This window comes from Moschus berezovskii, chromosome 19 (assembly GCF_049115385.1).
Source record: "Moschus berezovskii isolate FMDL1 chromosome 19, NW_MosBer_1.0, whole genome shotgun sequence".
Taxonomy (NCBI): domain Eukaryota; kingdom Metazoa; phylum Chordata; class Mammalia; order Artiodactyla; family Moschidae; genus Moschus; species Moschus berezovskii.
This window is the reverse complement of record NC_142478.1, coordinates 33313271-33334722: the sequence shown is the minus strand read 5'-3', so window position 1 is coordinate 33334722 and position 21452 is coordinate 33313271. Positions and strand designations below refer to the sequence as shown.

Genomic DNA, 21452 nt, shown 5'->3' with positions numbered 1-21452 from the left:
ACGACCGAGAGTGAGATGGCTGGATGGCATCACCGACTCTGTGGACATGAGTTTGAGTGAACTCCGGGATTTGGTGATGGACAGGGAGGCCTGGCGTGCTGTAATTCATGGGGTCGCGGAGAGTCGGACACGACTGAACGACTGAACTGAACTGAACTGTGTATTGTCATGAGCTCTTTCTCAGTTTCTCCTCTCCTCTGGACAAGGGAGGGAACTGATGTTTTCATCACTGTAATTCTAGTACTCAGCACAGTGCCTGGCGCTGTTTATTTGTTCCACTACTGAATGCCACCCTCCCTGGCACACTTCCCTGCTGGGATCATTAACTCGTAACCAAAAAGTGGTTTCACATTCAGATTTTAGAGAATAAGATGAATCATCTTCATGTTTAGCAGGGAGGGATAAATGTTTCTTTGGGATCACATATCGTTAATATAAATAACATAGCAGATTAAAAAGGTGAGATTATAAAGCAGATCAGCTTCATTCATTTTCTAATTGATATATATCTTCATAAGTAATTGTGTATAATTATGGTATTTTCATTGTGCCATTTTAAATTATGGTACATTGTTTTCTAATTTTTTATGGCAAAGACACAGTTATTTATCAGTAGAACTGCAGAGTTATTAAATGCTGATTTCTACAGGTATAGACAGATATATTCAAAGCAACTGATAATGTTGAATAATACACATGTGCCTAAGTGCCTAAAATGATGCCATACCCTGGGGACCAGCAAGGGCCAAAGAAATATTAGTTTTGATATCTGGGGATAGTTTTGCTTTTTTTTTTTTTTAAACCAAACATATTTAGTTGAAAATTCAGTATTAATTACCAACCACAGACCAGGGCAGTGGTTAGTTTCAGACTGAGTAATATAGTGCGTTTTTTTGGATTAATTTTCACGATATTTAGAAAGAGACACTTGACTCTTAAGTTGAAAGAACCAGGGTTGCTAGTAAATACTGCAGAAAATAGAGATGTCTTATAACTGAATGATGAGGACACAGATTATACCCTTTCGTGCCAATGTATTACAGTCAATGTTTCTGAAAAAACTCTTTCCACCTTAGTTTTTTTCCACTATAACAAATTTTACTTTAAAGTATACCAGTTTGAAAGGTAAACTGTAACATTAAACAGGGTAGAGTTTGTGGTTAGTTCTATTACCTCAAGAAGAGTATTTTTGTTTTTCAGTGCTGTTTCAATCACTTTAATAGCAAGTTTTGTTTTTTTCAATGTCCTACTTCCCAGTTAAAAGGTTTTTTTTTATAATCATGATGAATTATGTAATATGTGGTTTACTTTTCCCGCTAAAATTGTTCATTAAATAGAATTTTATGGAAATTTTAGGCTACAAAGTGATTATTATTAACTGTGATTGTATGATAAATTAGTTGATCTCAGCAAAGATTTTAGTCCATGGTGAGTGAATGTTCCTTTTTTGAAGGTTTATTATATAAACAAAGTCTCTTAATATTGGTAGGCTTTAGTTTTTGTTTTAGCATGTCAGCCATGATGAATAATTTCTATGCAAATAAGATGTTTTTATGTACAATTCCCAAATGTCTTACATCTGTGGCTATAATTGCATAATCAAATACTAACGTAAATTACTGTCCAGTGAAATTGTCTAAAGTGAACAAAAACCACACAGGGAATTAAATTTAAAAACAAAACAGAACCTTCGATTCTAGAAGAGGGCCATCTCTTTTTTTCATTTGTTTTCTTTTCTATCACTGTGCCATTTTGATCCCCTCTCCTCCAACCCCAGTTCTTCAAGGCTCTATGAACATCATTCTACAGTAAATAATGCTGATGCTCACAGTAAATTAGAAACCGTAAGGAGACTTTGAGTTGAGATAATCAAGGAGCTTTCACCCTTCTCATCTCCCTTCACCCCAGCCCCTACCCTCATCCCCATGCTGGAAAGCATAACTGTTTTTCTTATGTTTGGCTGCAATTCAGACTGTCTTTTCTCTTTTCCATAGTGACCTTGAGCCTGAATGGCTGGACAGTGTGCAGAAGAATGGAGAGCTGTTTTATTTGGAGTTGAGTGACGATGAGGAGGAAAGCCTCCTTCCTGAGACACCTACTGTGAACCATGTCAGATTTAGTGAAAACGAGATTATTATCGAAGAAGATGATTACAGAGAAGGAAAAAAGTATGAACCCAAACTCAAGCGGTTTACCAAGATTTTAAAAAGTAAAAAACTTTTACCCAAGCGCTATAATAAAAAAAATAGTAATGCCAGCGGGCCAGTATCCATTCTAAAGCATCAGTCCAATCAGAAAACAGGAGTTGTTGTCCAGCAGCGGCACAAAGATGTGAATATCTACGTAAACCCCAAAAAGCTAACTGTCACCAAAGCCAAAGAGCAGCTCAAGCTTTTGGAAGTACTTGTTGGGATTATCCATCAGACCAAGTGGAGCTGGAAAAGAACTGGAAAACAGGGCGGTGGAGAGAGGCTTGTGGTTCATGGCCTGCTGCCAGGAGGATCTGCAATGAAGAGTGGTCAGGTTTTAATTGGTAAGTCCTGCTGGTGAACATCAGTCCTTGTTTGCAGGGTTAATGGTTGATGATGCCTTGTGAGGAAAGTGATTAAAACAAAATTTTACCGAGTCTCAACTATTAAAGATTGCTCAGTGATATTTGGGCAATATCATTTGGGATATTTGGGACAGTAGTGAAATTGTAAGGGTGATGTACTGCAATGAGCAGTGTTCTTTAGACAAGCACTTTAGTGCACTGAATATGCACGCGTGCCTTGTTCGGCCAGGGAGCAACTTAACTAACTTTTGAGTTTTTATAAATTTTATTTCATCTTGGTTTTTGCTGACAAGAAAAAGAATGTTGACAGTACAGTGATAATTTAGGTTTGAATGACCTATATCCAATAACGTGATACAAAAATATGTAATTTAAGAATAAAAATACTTTAAAATTGTATGTTTGCACTTAAGCACACTGAGTTCTTGGAGTGGTTTTTAAATGATTTCCTTTGGCACATTTAGCAACAGTGGTGTTACAAATAAATTTCCTTTAAAGGGCATTTGTCATAAAATATCCTACCAATTTTGAAGGGAAAATAATAAACCTATGAGTTATTCTGAATATGTGTTAAGATGAGCATTTTGTGTTGCTGATACATTTTAAATTGTTGGATATATTTGAATTAGTAGCAACTTTATTACTTAAAGATAGATTAGTTAAAGATGAGACTATGTTGTTAATGAAACTTACAGGTATTAACAATTCTCAAAGCTGATGGTCTTAAGCTGATTCAGTCTGAGATGTTTTGATAAAGGAGTTTTTTTAGATTCTTTAGAAAACATTTAAAATATTTTAAAAATATCTTTTACTTAAAGTCCAACTTTTGTTTGTCATTGATGCAACAGATAATTTTTTGAGCCTCTGCTAAATGCCAGGAATACAAAGGTTTCACTAGTGATCCAGTTACTATTCCTCTTAAGTAGCTCATACTGTTGTGAAGGGCTTCCCTTATGGCTCAGCTAGTAAAGAATCTGCCTGCAATTCAGAGACCCCGGTTTGATTCCTGGGTCGGGAAGATCCACTGCATAAGGGATAGGCTACCTGCTCCAGTTTTCTGGCCTGGAGAATTACATGGACTGTATAGTCCATGGGGTTGCAAAGAGTCAGACACGACTGAGTGACTTTCACTTAACTGTTGTGGAAGAGGTGGGTCAGAAATAAGCAGACCATTTCCTGCAGTGTGATAAATGCTGTGACAGGGTTTGCAAGGGGGACTCTTATTATAAGAAGGGCATCTGTGCAAAGTGTTCTACCCATTGCAACAAGATCTCCACTTTCTCTCCTTAAAATGTTATTTTGATACTCCTCCCATGGAGAGTTATGGTCTGAGTGGGTGTCTCTGTCCCGCCTCCCTGGCCTTGAACCTGGGTTGGCCTGCGCCTGCAGCTTGATTGGTACTGTGTGACTTAAGAAGTGGGATCATTAAAAGGTGATGCTGCTTGCCTGTCACCATTCTGTGAGGACGTGCTTGCCTGTCACTGTTCTGTGAGGACGCCCAGGCGGCATGAAGAGGCCTTGGGTAGTAGTATTCTGGCTGATGGCCCCAGCTGACGCCCCAGCTACCCTTCCCAATGGCCACCAGATGTGAGTGAAGAGTCTGTCCAGGGAACTCCAGCCCCAGCTGCTGTCTGGCTGCAGCTACATGAGAAGCCCTAGTGAGAACCTCAGCTGAACCCCATCAACCCCAGTACTGGGAGAGATAATAAATGGTGGTTGGTGTTTGTTTCTTTTTTTAAGTTGAGATATAATTGACATATTAGTTTCAGGTATACAGCATAATGATTTTATATTTGTATATACTCTGAAATGATCACCACAATAAGTCTAGGAAGCATCCATCTCCACACATAGTTACAAAAATGATCACTGTTATTTGAAGCTAGTGAGTTTTTAGGTTATCACTTAGGCAGTAACAGGCAACTGGAACAGGAGCTAGTGCATACTTAAATTCTCTGAAGTCCTCACCTTCCTTCTGTATAAAGTTACAGGATTGAGCCAAAATATCTCTAGGGTTTTTTCTTTTAATTCTGTAAAAGGAGGCCAGCATTCCTGCTTATGAAATCCTGCCTGGTTGTTGCAGGATTGCCACCATAATCATAGGATCCCACATGCTGGAAAACCATACCCATTTGGACTGAGTTTTAGACAGATCTCTAAAATTCTTTGTACCCATTTCTCTTGAAACCCAACAGAGAGGTGGTTATGACCAGTGAGCCTCCTGTTCCTTATTTCCTTTCCCCTGATAATCACTCCAGTCTGCTGACCCTCCTAGGAATGCCAGTTACCTCTGGGTGTGATCTTTGCACCATCTGTATGGGAGGAGAGAGAATCAACCAGAGAGGAAGACTACCAGGGTGGTCCTACTGTTCATTGTTAAAATAAGTTAAAGGTACCTGAGATGCTAGTAGTCTACTCTTTTAACCTGAGTGAGGTAGCATGTATTATACTACAGTTTATGCACTTTTCCTGCATGTGTATTAAATAGCAATAAAAAGTTAGAAAAATTAGACAAATGATTTCAGTTTTGTACAGGAAAGATTCCGTTCTGTTGCTCAGTCGTGTCCGACTCTTTGCGACCCCGTGGACTGTAGCCTACCAGGCTTCTCCACCCATGGGATTCTCCAGGCAAGAATACTGGAGTGGGTTACCATTTCCTTCTCCAGGAGATCTTCCCGACCCAGGGATCGAACCCGGGTCTCCCGCATTGGAGGCAGACGCTTTAACCTCTGAGCCACCAGGGAAGCCTACAACTTACAGATAAGTAGAAAAGGAAATTTGTTGAAATAAAATGATTATTTCATCTTTGGCACAGGGCAAATGCTTGGCTCGTAATAAGCCCTCAAAAACATATACTGAATGAATAAACTATGTAAAAAGAGTACATGCAGGGAAAACAATTAGAAGTTAATATAAATACAGCAAAATGCTGTAGTGTTGGATTAGTGTGGGGGCTTTATGGGTGATTGTTGTCTGCTTTTAAAGTTTTGAATTTTATGATTAAGCCCTATAGGTTTTAAATTATATAATTTGGGAACAAAGAATGGATGATTTTTTTCAGCATTTATTTTTTAAAATTCTCTGAGCAGTCATAGGTATTAAGCTTGTGAATAATGAATATTACCTCATAACCTAACTTACACCACAGATACAAATCACTGTTAGGAAAGAGCCTTCGTCCTTGAATGCTTCATTGGGCAGATGCCCTCATTTATCAAGATCAGAAGTCCTGTTCCAAGTCGGGTATGTGTTCATACCCATCTCCAAGAATGGACAATTTTAATGTCATGGTGAGTTTGCTAAATGCAAAGCACCTGCTAAATTGCACAAGGTGCTTCTGTGGTGGTAATTTCTCACTTGTTTCTTTCACGGTGACATTGCACACTGCAGTCACCCCACAGGCAGGAGGATCATGAGAACTTTGTCCTGATCAATGCAGCTTGCTCCAGGTGACTCTCGCCTTTGTCTCATTGGAGAGTGACCCACCATTGACTAAAGTCCCTTGAGCAACACAGTGAGACTGTGTTCTATTCTCATTCTTCTTTGCTGGTTTCTTGGGGGTTTTGTTACCTTTCTTGGTGCCATTTTTGCTGCTCAGGCTGCCAAGGGCTTGCATGTTTATTTTTCTATTTCTGCTAAAGTTTGACAGCTGATAGCTCCTGAACTACCTGGAGCTTGTCCCCGTCTCAGTCAAGAGCAAGCAGAAGTTCTCCTTTTATCTGCATCCTAGAAACTGGCTATCATCTGTATTTTATTTTTTTTTCTTCAAGATTATTATTCAAGTCATTTAAAATTAGGTGTTCTTTTAAGGATTGGGAAGGATAGGGTTAGAGAAAGTACACATTAGTATTCTAGACTCTGCATACCCTGAAGACTATTTCTGATGAAGAATAAGCAAAGTTTTTATTTCAAGTTCTTTTTGTATCAACTTCTGATATGCTCCCCTGTGGTCACTAAATAGATTTGTTTTATATAATATTTGTGCTGTTTCACTATTAAATTTTAAAAACAATTTGGAAGTGCTTATGAATTTACTTTTAAAAATAATTTAAATTGAGGTGTTACTCCATAACATGCCCAAATCTTAAATGAATACTCAATGAATTTTAACATATGGCTGGATGGCATCACCGACTCTGTGGACATGAGTTTGAGTGAACTCTGGGAGTTGGTGATGGACAGGGAGGCCTGGCATGCTGTGATTCATGGGGTCGTGGAGAGTCGGACACGACTGAGCGACTGAACTGAATTGAACTGAACTGATACCTTTGTAACTACAACCCAGGTGGGTACCCAGATGCTCCATGGTGCAGCCTCCTTATTGGTACACCCACCAAAGATAATCTTCTAAAAGTCAGAAGCTTTCTATCAACAGTTGATTTCGCCTCTACTTGAACTTCATGTATATGGAAGTATATGGTGTGTATTCCCTTGTTTCTGTTTTCTTTAGTTTGTAGTCAGTGAGACATGTGGATGTTGTCACTGTGTAGTAATTCATTGTATGAATACGTACTATTTATTTTTCCATTCCACTGTTGACAGACATTTTGGGTGTTTGCAATTAAAATATCTGAAGCTCTCCTTTGAAAAGATAGCTTTGGGTTTTATGAACATGTAATGAGGAGAAGGGGACGACAGAGAATGAGATGGCTGGATGGCATCACCGACTCGATGGACTTGAGTTTGAGTGAACTCTGGGAGTTGGTGATGGACAGGGAGGCCTGGCGTGCTGTGATTCATGGGGTCGCAAAGAGTCGGACACGACTGAGCGACTGAACTGAACTGAATGTGTGATTTTACTCTCTAAGCTTTGGTAAACTGTTACTTGATATACATTTTTGTCTTCTCCCATTATAGTTTTAACATTTTTATATTCTCTTTGTTTTCCTATATTTACAATCCCCAAGTAAAATTACTTTATTTTTATTGATTGATTGATTGATTTTTAACTGTGCTGTGTGGCTTGTGGGATCCTAGTTCCCCTGCTGCTGCTGCTGCTAAGTCACTTCAATCGTGTCCAACCCTGTGCGACCCCATAGATGGCAGCCCACGAGGCTCCCCCGTCCCTGGGATTCTCCAGGCAAGAACACTGGAGTGGGTTGCCATTTCCTTCTCCAATGTGAAAGTGAAAAGTGAAAGTGAAATCGCTCAGTCATCTGACTTGTAGTGACCCCATGGACTGCAGCCTACCAGGCTCCTCCGTCCATGGGATTTTCTAGGCAAGAGTACTGGAGTAGCTTGTAGGGATCAAAGCCAGGTCCCCTGCAGTCCCAAGCACAGAGTCCCAACCCCTGGACCACCAGAGAAGTCCCCATTCCTATATGCTTAATGAAAACAACTCTACTTACTTGTCTTTCTTCTCTCACATAATTTATCCCTCATATTTTTACCCATGGTACTTGATCCACTAGTAAAGACACTGAAGCAGTGAGTTCATTGGAAAGACAGAATTTTAAGAGATTTTAGGCCATAGTAGAGAGAGTCTGGTGCAGTTACTTCCTTCTGTGGGTAAGCACCAGAGATGTCATGTTCCTTATCCAAGAGCAGCCAGCCAGCCAGTCAGTGATAAAGCTGGAATCCATGGGTTACGAATTCTGTTCACAGAGCTCTTTCACTTAACCATGTTGCTCACTTGAATGGGTGGAGAAAGTGCCAAAAGATTTCTCTTTGAAACAAAAAGGAAATGATTTAATCCTTTTAAAAATGTAATTGGGAAATAAGCTACCACAATGTACTGTTTAATCCAGTTAATCTATTTTGAAACATTTGTTCTAAAGAAGTCATTTAAGACACACCTGCAAGTCATCGCCAGCAGATCAAGTCAGGCCCACCAGCCTAAAATCTCCTAAAATTCTGTCTTTCCAATGAAGTCACCACCCGTTTTTGTGCAGTCTGCAAACTGAGAATGGTTTTAACCTTTTTCAGTGGTTAGAAAATCAGAAGAGTGATTTTTTATGACATATGAAAATTTTATGAAATGCAGACATCAGTGTTCATAAATAAAATTTTATTAGAACACAGCTACATTCATTTGTTTATTGCTACTTTAAAGCTACAATGTCAAAGTTGAGGAGTTGCAGCAAAGACCATATGGCCTGCAGAGCCTAATGTACTTACTGATCTGAGCCTTTACAGAAAAAGTCTGCTGACACCTGATGTAAAAAGAGGAAAAACTATGTGCGTGAAAACATTTGTTGAAGCATTTTTTAGTTAGAATAAAAAACAAAAAACGTGAAAACGTCAGGCCAACAGTATGGTTATTTAAATTATAATTTAATAATTATAAATTATTTGTTATTTGACTATTAAAGTTATAATTCTAAAAACTATATAACCAGCATAAAAATTCTTATTACTTGAGAGATTTAAAAGGAAAAAACAATTCTTAATGACTCCTTTGTGTGAACAGAGGTAAAGACTAAAAATAATTTTCAAAATTAATTATGGCTCATGCGACGAGTTGACTCACTGGAAAAGACTCTGATTGGGGGTGGGAGGAGAAGGGGACGACAGAGAATGAGATGGCTGGATGGCATCACCGACTCGATGGGGGTGAGTTTGAGTGAACTCCGGGAGTTGGTGATGGACAGGGAGGCCTGGCGTGCTGTCATTCATGGGGTCGCAAAGGGTCGGACATGACTGAGTGACTGAACTGAACTGATAGGTGGCTCAGATGGTAAAGAATCCATCTGCCAATGCAGGAGACCTGGGTTCGATCCCTGGGTTGGGAAGATCCCTTGGAGAAAGGAATGGCCACCCACTCAAGTATTCTTGCCTGGAGAATCCCATGGACAGAGGAGCTTGGTGGGCTACAGTCCATGGGGTTGCAAAGAGTTGGACACGACTGAGTGACTGAACGACGACAAATAGTGCCATAAATAATTTATAGTCATCAGTGGTTTTTTCCAACATTTCTGTAGTATTATTTTCTATTTTAATGAGAAATTAAAACCTTACAATAGTTTCTTATCCATCATCTTCTGATAATATGATATTTTAATATCATACTAAATTTTCTAATTTAATATTATGTATAATAGTATTATTACTTAATATTACTTAAATAAGTTATTATTACTTAATATTTTGTATAATATTAGTAGTTACAATATATGTGCTACCATTATTCAAGGAACTCTATAGACTCGTAGGTTGGGAGGGACCTTGATTTTCTCTAGTTTAGTGCTTAAGTATTATAGACGAGGGATTGATATTGAAGTTAAAAAATATAGTAATTTTTATTCTCTCAAAACTTAAGATTTTGTCAGTAAATGCATTAACTTTAATGAATAAAATGGCAGTACGTAACTGCTTAAAAAGTCATATGCTTTCCCCTCTTAAGTCAAATTCAACTTAATTTAAATGAACAATTTAAATTCACAGACTGATCCCACACCCCTGTCTCATACATATTTCCCAGCCCCCTGTACATTAAATACTCACTTCTAACAGGACTGATTTATTCTTTCCCCAGTGACCTCCAAATGTACCTTGCATATCCATCTGTTCTTTAGCATTCGTGGTCTCTGACTCTCATTTGGTGCTTAGTCAAGGTTGCATTATATTGTTCAGTGGGTATATTAATTTCCTATTGCTACTGTGACAAATTACCAGACTTGGTGGTTCAAAACAGCACAAATTTATCATCTTACAGTTCTGGAAATCAGAAGTCTAAAATGTGTCTTCCTACACTACAATCAGTGCATGTGTCCACAAGGGCTGCATTCAGTCTGGAGTCTCCAAGGGAGAACTCCTTTCCTTGGCAAGCTTCTAGAGAACTCCTTTCCTTGGCAAGCATTCCTAGCCTTGTGGTCCCTAACTCCATCTTCAAAGCTGGCAGTGTAGCATCTTGAAGTCTTTGACTGACTTTCCTGCCTCATTCCTTTAAAAATCCTTTGATTACATGGGACTTACTTGATTAATCTCCCAATCTCATGTTTCTTAATTACATCTGAAAAGTCTCTTTAGCTATGTAAAGTAACATATTCTCAGATTTTAGAGATTAGGATGTAGACATTTTTGGAGGACTGTTTTGCCTACCACAGTGTGGTTTTTTTTTTTATAAGATATGAGTATTATTTTTTTCTTTGCAGTAGTAATAATATATGCTTATTGTAGACCATTTAGAAAATGTAATAAAACAAAGAAAAAGTCCAGTCACCCAAAGACAGCATTTTGGTGTGTGTCCTTTCTTTTTCGTGCATTTATGTGTAATAATTTTGTTCAGAAGTAATTTCTTAAATTGTGTATTCATTTTGCATATAATGTTAGTGGAACTGTAAACTAACTTTTGCATATATATTTCCATAGTCCCTGATGCCTAATGTAGTTAGTATGCTTCAGTACAGATTTGTCATTTGATATACCAGTCCATTCTAAAGGAGATCAGTCCTGGGTGTTCACTGGAAGGACTGATGCTAAAGCTGAAGCTCCAATACTTTGGCCACCTCATGCGACGAGGTGACTCACTGAAAAAGACTCTGATGCTGGGAGGGATTGGGGGCAGGAGGAGAAGGGGATGACAGAGAATGAGATGGCTGGATGGCATCACCGACTCGATGGGGGTGAGTTTGAGTGAACTCTGGGAGTTGGTGATGGACAGGGAGGCCTGGCGTCCTGTGATTCATGGGGACACGACTGAGCAACTGAACTGAACTGAACTGAAGATGTTGAGAAATTGATGGGTGCTCTGAAGTAATAAAGTTTACACTGAGGAACTGACTTAAGCATTATGATAAACTAACCTTCTCTCTTTAGGTTTTATTTGATTCTTGAATGTATCTCTTGATAAATTTGGTAGATTTTTCCTCTTATTTCTACCCATCAATAATCCTCAGACTATTGCTTATTTAACAGTTCAAACCAATTCATGCATTTCATTTCCTTTCAGCCTTTGAAATGGGATCGTGCATACTAATGACTCCCATGCACTTGTTGAGAAAGAAATTTCCTGGGGCACAGGCTGCCCACTGCAGTGATGTGATGTCCAGGAAGCCTGCCATCTCTGAGTCACCTCACAGGAGGTGCTCAGAAAAACACAAGGAAAACAAATATCTGGGAAATGAAAAGGAGATATAACTCTTAATAGAAAGAGACAGTTTTCTACTAAACATTTTAAAATATTATATACATACTACAGTTGTTCTAGAATTAATTTTCATGTCTTTTGTGATGATTCATGTCTCCTATTTTTAGAGGTTTGCTGGACATGGTGCTTTCAGACAACACTTCCAACAACACTCAACTACAGAACTGTATTCATTAGGGTTTGGAGGGGAAAAAAAAAAAGAGTCATTTGTGACATTATCAGGTGCATTTTAGTTTAAAGGAACAAGTTTTAAATCCTTTCACTATTTAAGTGTCCTGAGGACAGAATAATCTACAGACAATAGAACTCATTGTTGGTATCACCTAGAAGTGGTTTTGTTTTACATCAGTATTCCTGTATTGTGTTCATCTTCCTTATCTTTCCCTTGCTCCCTCCCTTCCTTCTCCCTCTTTTTCTTTCATTATTTTCTTTCTTTCTCTCCTCCTCTCCCTTTCTTCTTCCCTTCCTTTCTTCCTTTTAAAAACCACGATAGCTATAAATAATGTTATATAGTACACTTGTTTAATCTCTTATTTAAAAATAATTAGGGGGAGTATGTTGCTTTTTTATTTTTCCAAGTTGAACTAAAGTTGGAAGTTTAGTTTGCAAATTCTTTCTTTTCTTCCAGTATGATTGAGATATAATTGACATAAAACACTGTAGAAGTTTAAGGTGTACAGCATAATAAATTGACTTACATCATAAAATGATTACCATAATAAGTGGTAATGTTTAGTGAGTGTGCATCATTTTTTATATAGGTACAAAGTTAAAGAAGTAGAAAAAAAAATTTTGTGTGTGATGAAAACTCTTAGGATTTACTTTCTAAACACCTTTGTTATGTAACATACCAGAGCATTAATTATACTTATCATGTTGTACATTACATTCCTAATACTTATCTTATAACTGGAAATGTGTACCTTTTGACCAACTTCATCCAATTTTCCCCTTCCGGGCTTCCCTGCCTCTGGTAACCACAAATCCATTTTCTTTTTCTATGAGTTTGTTTGTTTATTTGTTTTGTAAGTGTAAATGACCTACAACACTGTGTTGGTTCCTATTATATAGCATAGTGATTTGATATTTCGAATACATCTCAAAATTTCTTAACTTTTAAGAAAAGTTACAATGTTGCTCAAAATGCTATAATAGTGAACCATCGTGTCAGACTTGCTGGCCAAACCCAATGCCGTTCTCAACTGAACGGCATTTCTTGAGCATCTAGACCTAGCGTGGGTCATTGCAAGCTCTCAAAGGGCAGGCCTAAGAAACTCCTGCTCACTCTGCACTCTGCCCCTTTCCCATATGATAGCATATCAAGGAAACCAAGGAACGAAGGCAGAGAGAGGAGGGGGAGGAACAGCAGTGGGTTTCCCCAACCCTCATTCTCAAAGGTCATCATGAAGAGGACCAGGTGACACATATACACAGTAGTGGGTTGCTTGAAAGGAAAGGAACTTTGAGTTTAGGGAACATAAATCCTTTATAGAGAACAATTATTAATAATAAGACACTGAGGGAGAAATTATCCTTATTATTCTGTACTTTTGCTCTGGAGGGAGACACTGTTTCATCCAAAGCTGTTCACTGTACAATCTTGAAAAGATAATTCAGAACAAAGACTTTCAGTTCCTTTACTTGTAAGATACAGAAAAGCATGAGAGGCCAAGAGTTGTCTAACAGCACTATTTTGTCTATATACCCATTTATTTTGTCTTCTCCAAAGAATATTAAGCTCCACGTGTATAGAGATTTTTGTCTGTTTTGTTCATTCTCTATCTGCAGTGCCTAGAACAGTGCCTGGCATACAGTTGGTGCTGATAAGTGTTTGTTGGATGAATTAATGAATGGTTGTAATTATTTAATCTATGTCCTATCAATAAGAATGATGAGAAAAAATAACCTTGTTATGTGTATTTCTATTACTGCAGTTCACTGGTGTTTAGATATTACTTCATGTTGTGAGAGTAAATTTCCATTTTAACACTGATCTTTATTTTATTAAAACCACTTGATTTGATAATATACACATTTAAAGGAAGGGGCTTCCCTGGTGACTCAGAGGTTAAAGTATCTGCCTGGAATGTGGGAGACCCGGGTTTGATCCCTGAGTCGGGAAGATTCCCCTGGAGAAGGAAATGGCAACCCACTCCAGTACTCTTGCTTGGAGAATCCCATGGAGGGAGGAGCCTGGTAAGCTACAGTTCATGGGGTTGCAAAGAGTCGGACACAACTGAGAGACTCTACTTACTTACTTAAAGGAAAGCCATGGAAAAGGATATTTTAACTGAAACATGCTATAGATTTTATTGTGGTTGGGGGCTTGTGAAACAAAATGCTGTGTGTAGACAAAGATCAGTAATAAGAGTGAATACCCAGCATTTTGAGTTATGATGTACCACGTGGATTTAATTAAAATTTCAGCTGGGTCTAAGTGTTAAGATTCAATTTTGTTAAGTGTAATACTTGGTTAATGCTACAAATTTTCCATTTGTCCCTTCAGTTCAGTTCAGTTCAGTCACTCAGTCGTTTCCGACTCTTAGCGACCCCATGAACCACAGCACGCCAGGCCTCCCTGTCCATCACCAACTCCCGGAGTTCACTCAAACTCATGTCCATCGAGTCGGTGATATAATTCTCCCAGTTGTAGAAAAAAATAAGAATATTCATTTCTTTAAACATTCATAGGTTATATTTAGTTATGGTGCAGTGTTGGGCTGCATTATAGTTTAATAAGAGTAGGGTGGCAGATTAGCTCTGCCACTAAAGAGTTTTATAATCTTGAGCAAGTCCCTGAATGTCTGCACCACATTGTGTACTGCACTTGGAAGGTCAGATTAGATACTTTTTAATGGTCCAATTCCAGATCTTTTTCAGTTTTGGATACTCACACTGTCTTTTATTGTGATCGTGTTTTCAGGTGATGTCCTTGTTGCTGTGAACGACGTAGAAGTGACCTCTGAGAACATTGAGAGAGTTCTGTCTTGCATTCCTGGGCCTATGCAGGTGGACATTCTTTTTCTGTGTTTTGAGATGAAATAAGTGTATCTTGTGCTATTTTCTTTTTATAAAATTCTGAAAAGAGTCATGTATAACGTGTGAGTTATACACTAGAATACTTTAAAATTTTTAGCTCTCAACATTTTTAGCTTTTGGAGATAGTTCTAAAAGGAAAGATAAATATCTGTAAGAACAATACTAAAAACATACAAAATAACCAACTTGCCATTGTAAGAACCCTACATGCTGATGAAAATCCAGTTTCTGGAGAAGTCATTTTAAATAGTCATGGAACTTTCTGTTCTCTGACTTATTAAAATCATAATTTCTATAAAATTTTAAAAAATGTAGTTTGGTTTTATTTAAACACTATACTCTTTTCTTGATTTTTATGTTATCTAGTTTAGCCTTACTCCAAAGCTTTTGTTTAGCCACATAATGAATTATTTTTCATTCCTTGTAAGGTAAAATAAATTTATTCCATAATAAGTTATTTTGATACTCTAAGCATTGACATTTTTAGGTCATTAGATGTATTTTTAAAATGCCATACCTCCTGTTCAAGAATGTTCTACTCTTGTTAGCATGGGGAATTGGCTTTCTCTGTTTCAGGGGGTAGGGAGGATGATAATGCTTTAAAAAGGTTAGAGGCTCCATCAGGCAGTGAAAGGAAGAAGCAGTTTTTAGATGGATGGCAATGAAGAACAGAATGCCTGATAAATCAGAATCATACTTGCATCTGATTGAGATTCTGAGATAACAAGACCCATTACAAAGTTTCTTAAGAAGTAAAATTTTGTTGTATTCACTTCCTTCTCGAAATACACACACACACGTGTGCACACATGCTTTGAACATACACATACACACACCCACACAGATGCTCTGTAAATTAAGCTGTCTTTGGAAATGCAAAATGAAAGTGCTAGAATAACTATGATAGCCAGTGACCAGCCATGCCTAGGAGTGGTTAGACAGATGATGCTGTTTGAAATTAAAAAAAAAAAAAAAACATCAGGCAGAGACCAGGCATGGAGAAGGAAATAGCAACCTACTCCAGTGTTCTTGCCTGGAGAATCCCATGGACAGAGGATCCTGGAGGGCTACAGTCCACAGCATCACAAAGAGTCAGACACGACTGACTAAGCACACCAGACATAGTGCTGGAGCGGGGTGTGCTGGTATCCCCTTTAGTTACTAGATGAGGAGAGGAACAAGGGTGGGCCAGGGTACCAGAGCACCTCACTGGGCTCAGACAGGAGGTACTTACCAGTCAGTAACGAAAAATCACACTATCTTAAAGCCCGAAACAGCGTCGTCCAAGTGAACTGGCTACATATGAGCCCTGAATGAGGGCTCCTCCTTTCTTGCCTATGTCACTTGCAGGTGTCCTGACAATACTGCCAGAGTTCAGCCACATCTGTTCTGCCTTCAAAAAAAGAATTAGGTTTCCAGTGGAGTCACATTATTCTTACATTTAATTAATATGCAACATTTGCAAATTCGGCGATGCACAGTTGGCAAAAAAAGGAAGAGAAAGAAATAATGATTTAAATATTTTGGGCCAATTTCACCCACCATTTCCATGTCCTTGTTAAACATGAAATAGGAGTTGTATATCGGCTGCCTGCCCAGTTTGCCATTACAACTGCATTAAATGAGGTTCTGTGTGTATATATTTATATATATTTTTTACAACATTATTCTTAAGTGCCAGTTCTTACATCTTGTACCAAAATGAGGAAACAGCAGTCCTCACTTCGGCTGCACTTATACTAAAATTGGAACAACCCCTGCACAAGGATGACATGCAAGTTCAGGAAGTGTTCCTTATTTTTTTCGACTCTCCAGTATGGTCAGTAAATAAATAAAAATTTAAAACAAAATGAGGAAACAGCAAAGATGGAAGAAACACTGTTGTGGGTCAGAATGATCATATTGAGAGAGTATGTTGAACTCCAGCACGACTTTGCCTTCCTATTGTAATTTCAAGGGGATTTTGCCCATATACAGCCTGAGAGTTGGGAAGGGAACTAGAGTTTGTAGGGTGCCAGGAAGTATGTTGGTGCTTTGCTAATAGCATTCCCTTTGACAATTTCATTTGTTCCCCATAACAATCTGTATTAATCTCCTGTTTTATACATGAGAGAAAAAGACTCTAGGAGAGAATTAATGATTTGTCCAAGATTACAGAATTAATAACCCAAAGAACTGGAGCCAAAACTGACTCCACAAGGTGATGCTCCGATTGCACGCACAGCCTGGGTGCGTCTTTGTGTCTGTATCCCCTTGTTCTTGCCACAGCTAACTGCAGTGGACTTGTCTCAGAAAAAGCTGTTCTATGTAGTTTGTACCTGTGGCATTTAAAACGGTGATTCAAGCAGTATGAGAAGAGGAATGCTGATTTATAAAGAATACCTTGAAAACTGAAAGTGAAAGTCACTCAGTCGTGTACAACTCTTTGTGATGCCATGGATAGTCCGTGGAATTCTCCAGGCCAGAATACCGGAGTGGTAGCCTTTCCCTTCTCCAGGGACTCTCCAGGCTCCTCAGTCCTTCTCCAGGGATTCTCCAGGCAAAAATACTGGAATGGGTTGCCATGTCCTCCTTCAGGGTATCTTCCCAACCCAGGGATTGAACCCAAGTCTCCCACATTGCCGGCGGATTCTTTACCAGCTGAGCTACCAGGGAAGCCCAAAGAATACCTTAGGAGACCTTATTTTAATTTTGGAAATAACCAACAATAGCATGTTAAGCTTATACTCAGTGTATAAAAATAGCCTGAAATGCTTCTCGTCATCCAGCAGAATGCCCCGGGAGACAATGTCATGTGGCAGAGAGGTCACTGAGGAGAAGGAGGGCAGATCTCTATTTTAAACCTTGCTCTGAGAAATTTTCAAAAGTCTTCTGGGTTTCACTTTCCTCATTTATAATCAGAGGCCATTTGTGAGAATAAATCTCTGAGCCTTCTTCCAACTCTACAGTTCTATAGTTGAATTTTAAATAAGTTCTGCTATAAATAGATTCAGAATACCAGCATGAAGTCCAACAGCAAAGCCTGGACAGTAGGTGAAGCACAGAGAGACCAAATCATTTCTTTTAAAGCTAGGCTTTAATGTCCTGCAAAAGAGCTACCTTAGAGTCTTCAAAAAGACTAGAGAATTGTTCTAGATTAAGATAGACTAAACTAACATACAACCAAATGAAGCAATTCTTCCTTTATTGATCCTCGAATGCAATTGGGAATAGCTTTATTGGGACATTTGGGGAAATTTGAATATGATCTTTGTTAGAGAAGAGTACTGTGTGTCATATCCCTAAATGTCATAATTATATTTGGTTGTGTAGCCTTAGGAGATACGTACTAAGGTACTTAGCAGTGAAGTATTAGAGTAGCTGCAAGTAGTTCTCAAGTAGTTCAGGAGAAATTATTTTTTTAAATAGAAAGAAGGTGAGGATATAAGGAGAGGTGAGTTAGACAAGGGAGAAAGGAGGGAGGAAGCAAGTGTGGCAAAATGTGTTAAAAAATTGCTGAAACTGAGTGAGGGGAATGTATGGGAGATCGTCGTACACTTGCAACTTTCTGTAGGTTTAAATTTTTTTTAAATAAAAAGTTGTGGGTTTAAAAAAAATGTTTCAGAAATTCCAAATGACAAGAACAAAGGTGGCAGTACCCTTCTAATGATTGATTTTTGTGATCTTGATCTGTTGCTACATCTTGGGCACTCATTCATTCAACCAGCAAGTAATCATGCAGGTAGAACACCGACCCCCGCCCCCTGGCTTCATCAGGGAATCTGGGTCCAAACATTGCAGTTGACCAGGACTGATCGCATAAGTACCGGGCCATTGCTGGTTTTCCTGACACTTTGGAGGAATCCATCCCCTTTTCTGGGAGACCAGCCTGTAGAACATTACTTCTTAGGCCTATGAGAGGAGAAAAGGCTTCTTAAAGGAGATGATACTTGAGTAGAATATTTCGACTTTTATTATTTCCTTGTTACACAAAAGTGGTGCTCATATATATTGTGGAAAAATTAGGAAGTAGACAGACACATTTTTTCAAAAGTAATTGTAAATCTTTTTTATTCTCAGAACCTAGAAGTAACTAGTTAATGTCAGTATTTTAAAGATGACTGATGTGATCAGATTTGCGTTTAGGAATATATCCCTCCGGATGGGATTGGAGATTGGGAAACCAGGTGGTCAGCTTTGTGATAGTCCAGAAGAGAGGGGGTTATGGTCTGGGCAAAGGCCTTGGCTGTGGATATGGAGGAGAAGAAGCAGATGAGAGGTAAAGTATGTGGGAAGTAAAGAGGACAGTACACTCTGAAGGAGATAACGGAGTCCACGGTGCCTTCCAGTTTTGCTCTTGAGTAGTCCCGTGATATTGCCCAAAAGAGGAGGATCAAAGAGAGTTTGCTGAGCCAAGTGGACTCAATTCCTTCAGACTTTTGACTAAGGACTATTCAGAACATCTGCCAGACAAAGGAGAAAGGATCAGACACGTGGAGAGCAGCGAAGATGTTGTGAGAGAGGCATGCAGACGATGAGGCAGAAGTGAGGCTGTAGTCTGGCTGTGCAGTCCCACGTGTGGAGAGGCTGGCATGGCAGCTAATGGGGAAGGGAGCGTTGGCTGGTTTGTTTGGCAGAGGCCAAAGCAGCATTGCTTGTTACATGGTATGGATTGGAGAGGATAATTAAAGCAGCAAGATTTTGGAAGTGTGAGTTATAGAGTGCGTGTCCTTGGACCTGAGAATAAGGTACAGCATCCCCTGAAGGTGTCAGGGGTGGAGGGAAGGGAGGAGGAAAGAAAGGATCATCAGTTGCACAAATAAGAAAACCTTTTCAGGGAGACAGGAGATGGTGAAACTTGTCAGAGTTTAATGTTCATGGAGGAACAACAGAATACCCGTCCTTTAAGAAGCTTCACATAAACTCAACAGAAGAGAACCCTTCTTATGAGAAGTTTCATGTAAACTCAAGACAAAACTTTTCTATAGGAAGGTTGACGTAAACTGTCTTATATTATATGTTACTCAATAAAAGTTTTTTTTCCTATAAAACATATGATATCCTTAATATTTACATGTATCAATCCCTTTTAAAAAATAGCACTTAACTTTTAATTTGGTTATCTGTCTCACCCTTTTATGGTTTTATCAAAGCATCCAGATTTCCTGACATTTATAGCTACTTAGCATGTAAACTTTTCAAAATGTCTTGCTAAAGTGTAATTATCTTTGCGTTATGGAGTCAACTTTACTTACATCAGAAGAATAGTGGCTAAAATAGTTCCTTAAAGAATGTTAACGGATGGTTCTGTGGTATGTGTATTTGTTTGAGTTTTTGTCATAGTGAGGAGAAAAGTTGTTTTCAAATGTGTTATTCTTCACCCAGCATAGCATACCAGTCTCAAATTTTAGGTAGTTGTGGCTGTCTAAATTAGAACTGGTAAACTTTTATAAATCTACCAGCTAATTTCCTCTCCACCCACAAGAATCTGAGCTGGAAAAGATGCCCGTCCTGTTCACAGGTGCATTTCTTTCTCTGAGCACCTCTCACAGAGAGAGGCTCCATCAGACCCAGCCCGCCTCTGATGCCTGCTCCCTGAGGTTGCTCCCCTGCTTGCTACAGTCAGATTTCTCACCCTCCATTTTACTCATATGACCAGCTCCACCCCAGAGCCCAGTGCTGGGGACAGTCTTCACAGCTACCCTCTCTAAGGGTACAAAGTCTGCACTAGAGATTTCCCCAAATTCTAAAGATTTCTCACATTTCCAAGGACCACCACCAAAGGCTACCATATATGTTCTTTTGGACATTCCTAAATCCTTATTCTCAGATAAAAGAACACCCTAAGTATCAAGCCATTTTTGCTTCATCAGGTCCTCATTCAAGGATTGAATGTATTTATGCTTCTGCATGCTCAGTTGCTCAGTTGTGTCTGACTCTTTGCAAGCCCATGGACTGTAGTCCTCCAGACTCCTAAGTCCACGGAATTATCCAGGCAGGAATACTGGAATGGGTTTCCATTTTCTTCCCCAATATTTATGTTTATTTTTATATTTTTATTTATGTATACATATATTGAGCATTACACACTAGAACAGATGCCACCCTCAGAACATAAGTCTTTCAGGCCATATATTGGTTACATATTGCTTGTTTGGATCAAAGCCTCACACCAAATATTCTTTTTCACATCTTTCTAAGATCATTTCTGAAACAGTGTCTCTTCAGCTTTTCTTCACCTCATCCTTCTTATCCTTATATTAATTTTTCAGATAACTCTTTGAGTGTTCCCATATAGGATATCTAACTTTTTATATTTTTGTTTAGCTTACTTAATATTCCAACACCTCTCCCACCCCCCAGTTATACTAGTGTTCTACTAGCCTTTTGTTTTTTTTGGCCATACAACATGCAGATCTTAATTCCCCAACCAGGGATTGAACCTGCACACCCCCTGCAGTGGAAGCGTGGAGTCTTAACCACTGGACCACCAAGGAAGTCCCTAGCCTTTTTAGATACAGTGTTCTAATACCAAGGGCACATTTAAGTTTATAGAAAACATTGAAGTTAGTAAGGATTCCATTTGGAATATTAAATGTTTTGTAAAGAAACATGAACATTTGGCCTCAGAAAAATTTCATGAGGAACTTCTCCCTTCCTACTCTCTAGCCATGACTTGGTTCATCTTAACTCTGAATATATGAATTTAGACCTTATGTCCCTTTTCTACTTGTTAGTAAAATAAATCTGAAACTTATTTTAGAAAGGATGTTTTTCTAAATTCACCTTAGG

General features: G+C 38.7%; 1 protein-coding gene and 1 pseudogene across 2 annotated transcripts in view; both read left to right on the top strand.

The window, feature by feature from the left end:
* INTU (inturned planar cell polarity protein) overlaps positions 1 to 21452 on the top strand; it is an 82805-nt gene that overhangs the window by 13762 nt on the left and 47591 nt on the right. For both annotated transcript variants that reach the window (XM_088828033.1, XM_055405221.2), the window contains exons 2-3: positions 1995 to 2533; positions 14566 to 14651. In XM_088828033.1, coding sequence (XP_088684159.1) covers positions 1995 to 2533; positions 14566 to 14651 — 625 coding nt within the window. The remainder of the gene's footprint in view (positions 1 to 1994; positions 2534 to 14565; positions 14652 to 21452) is intronic.
* Positions 16397 to 16483, top strand: LOC148774854 (U6 spliceosomal RNA; annotated as a pseudogene).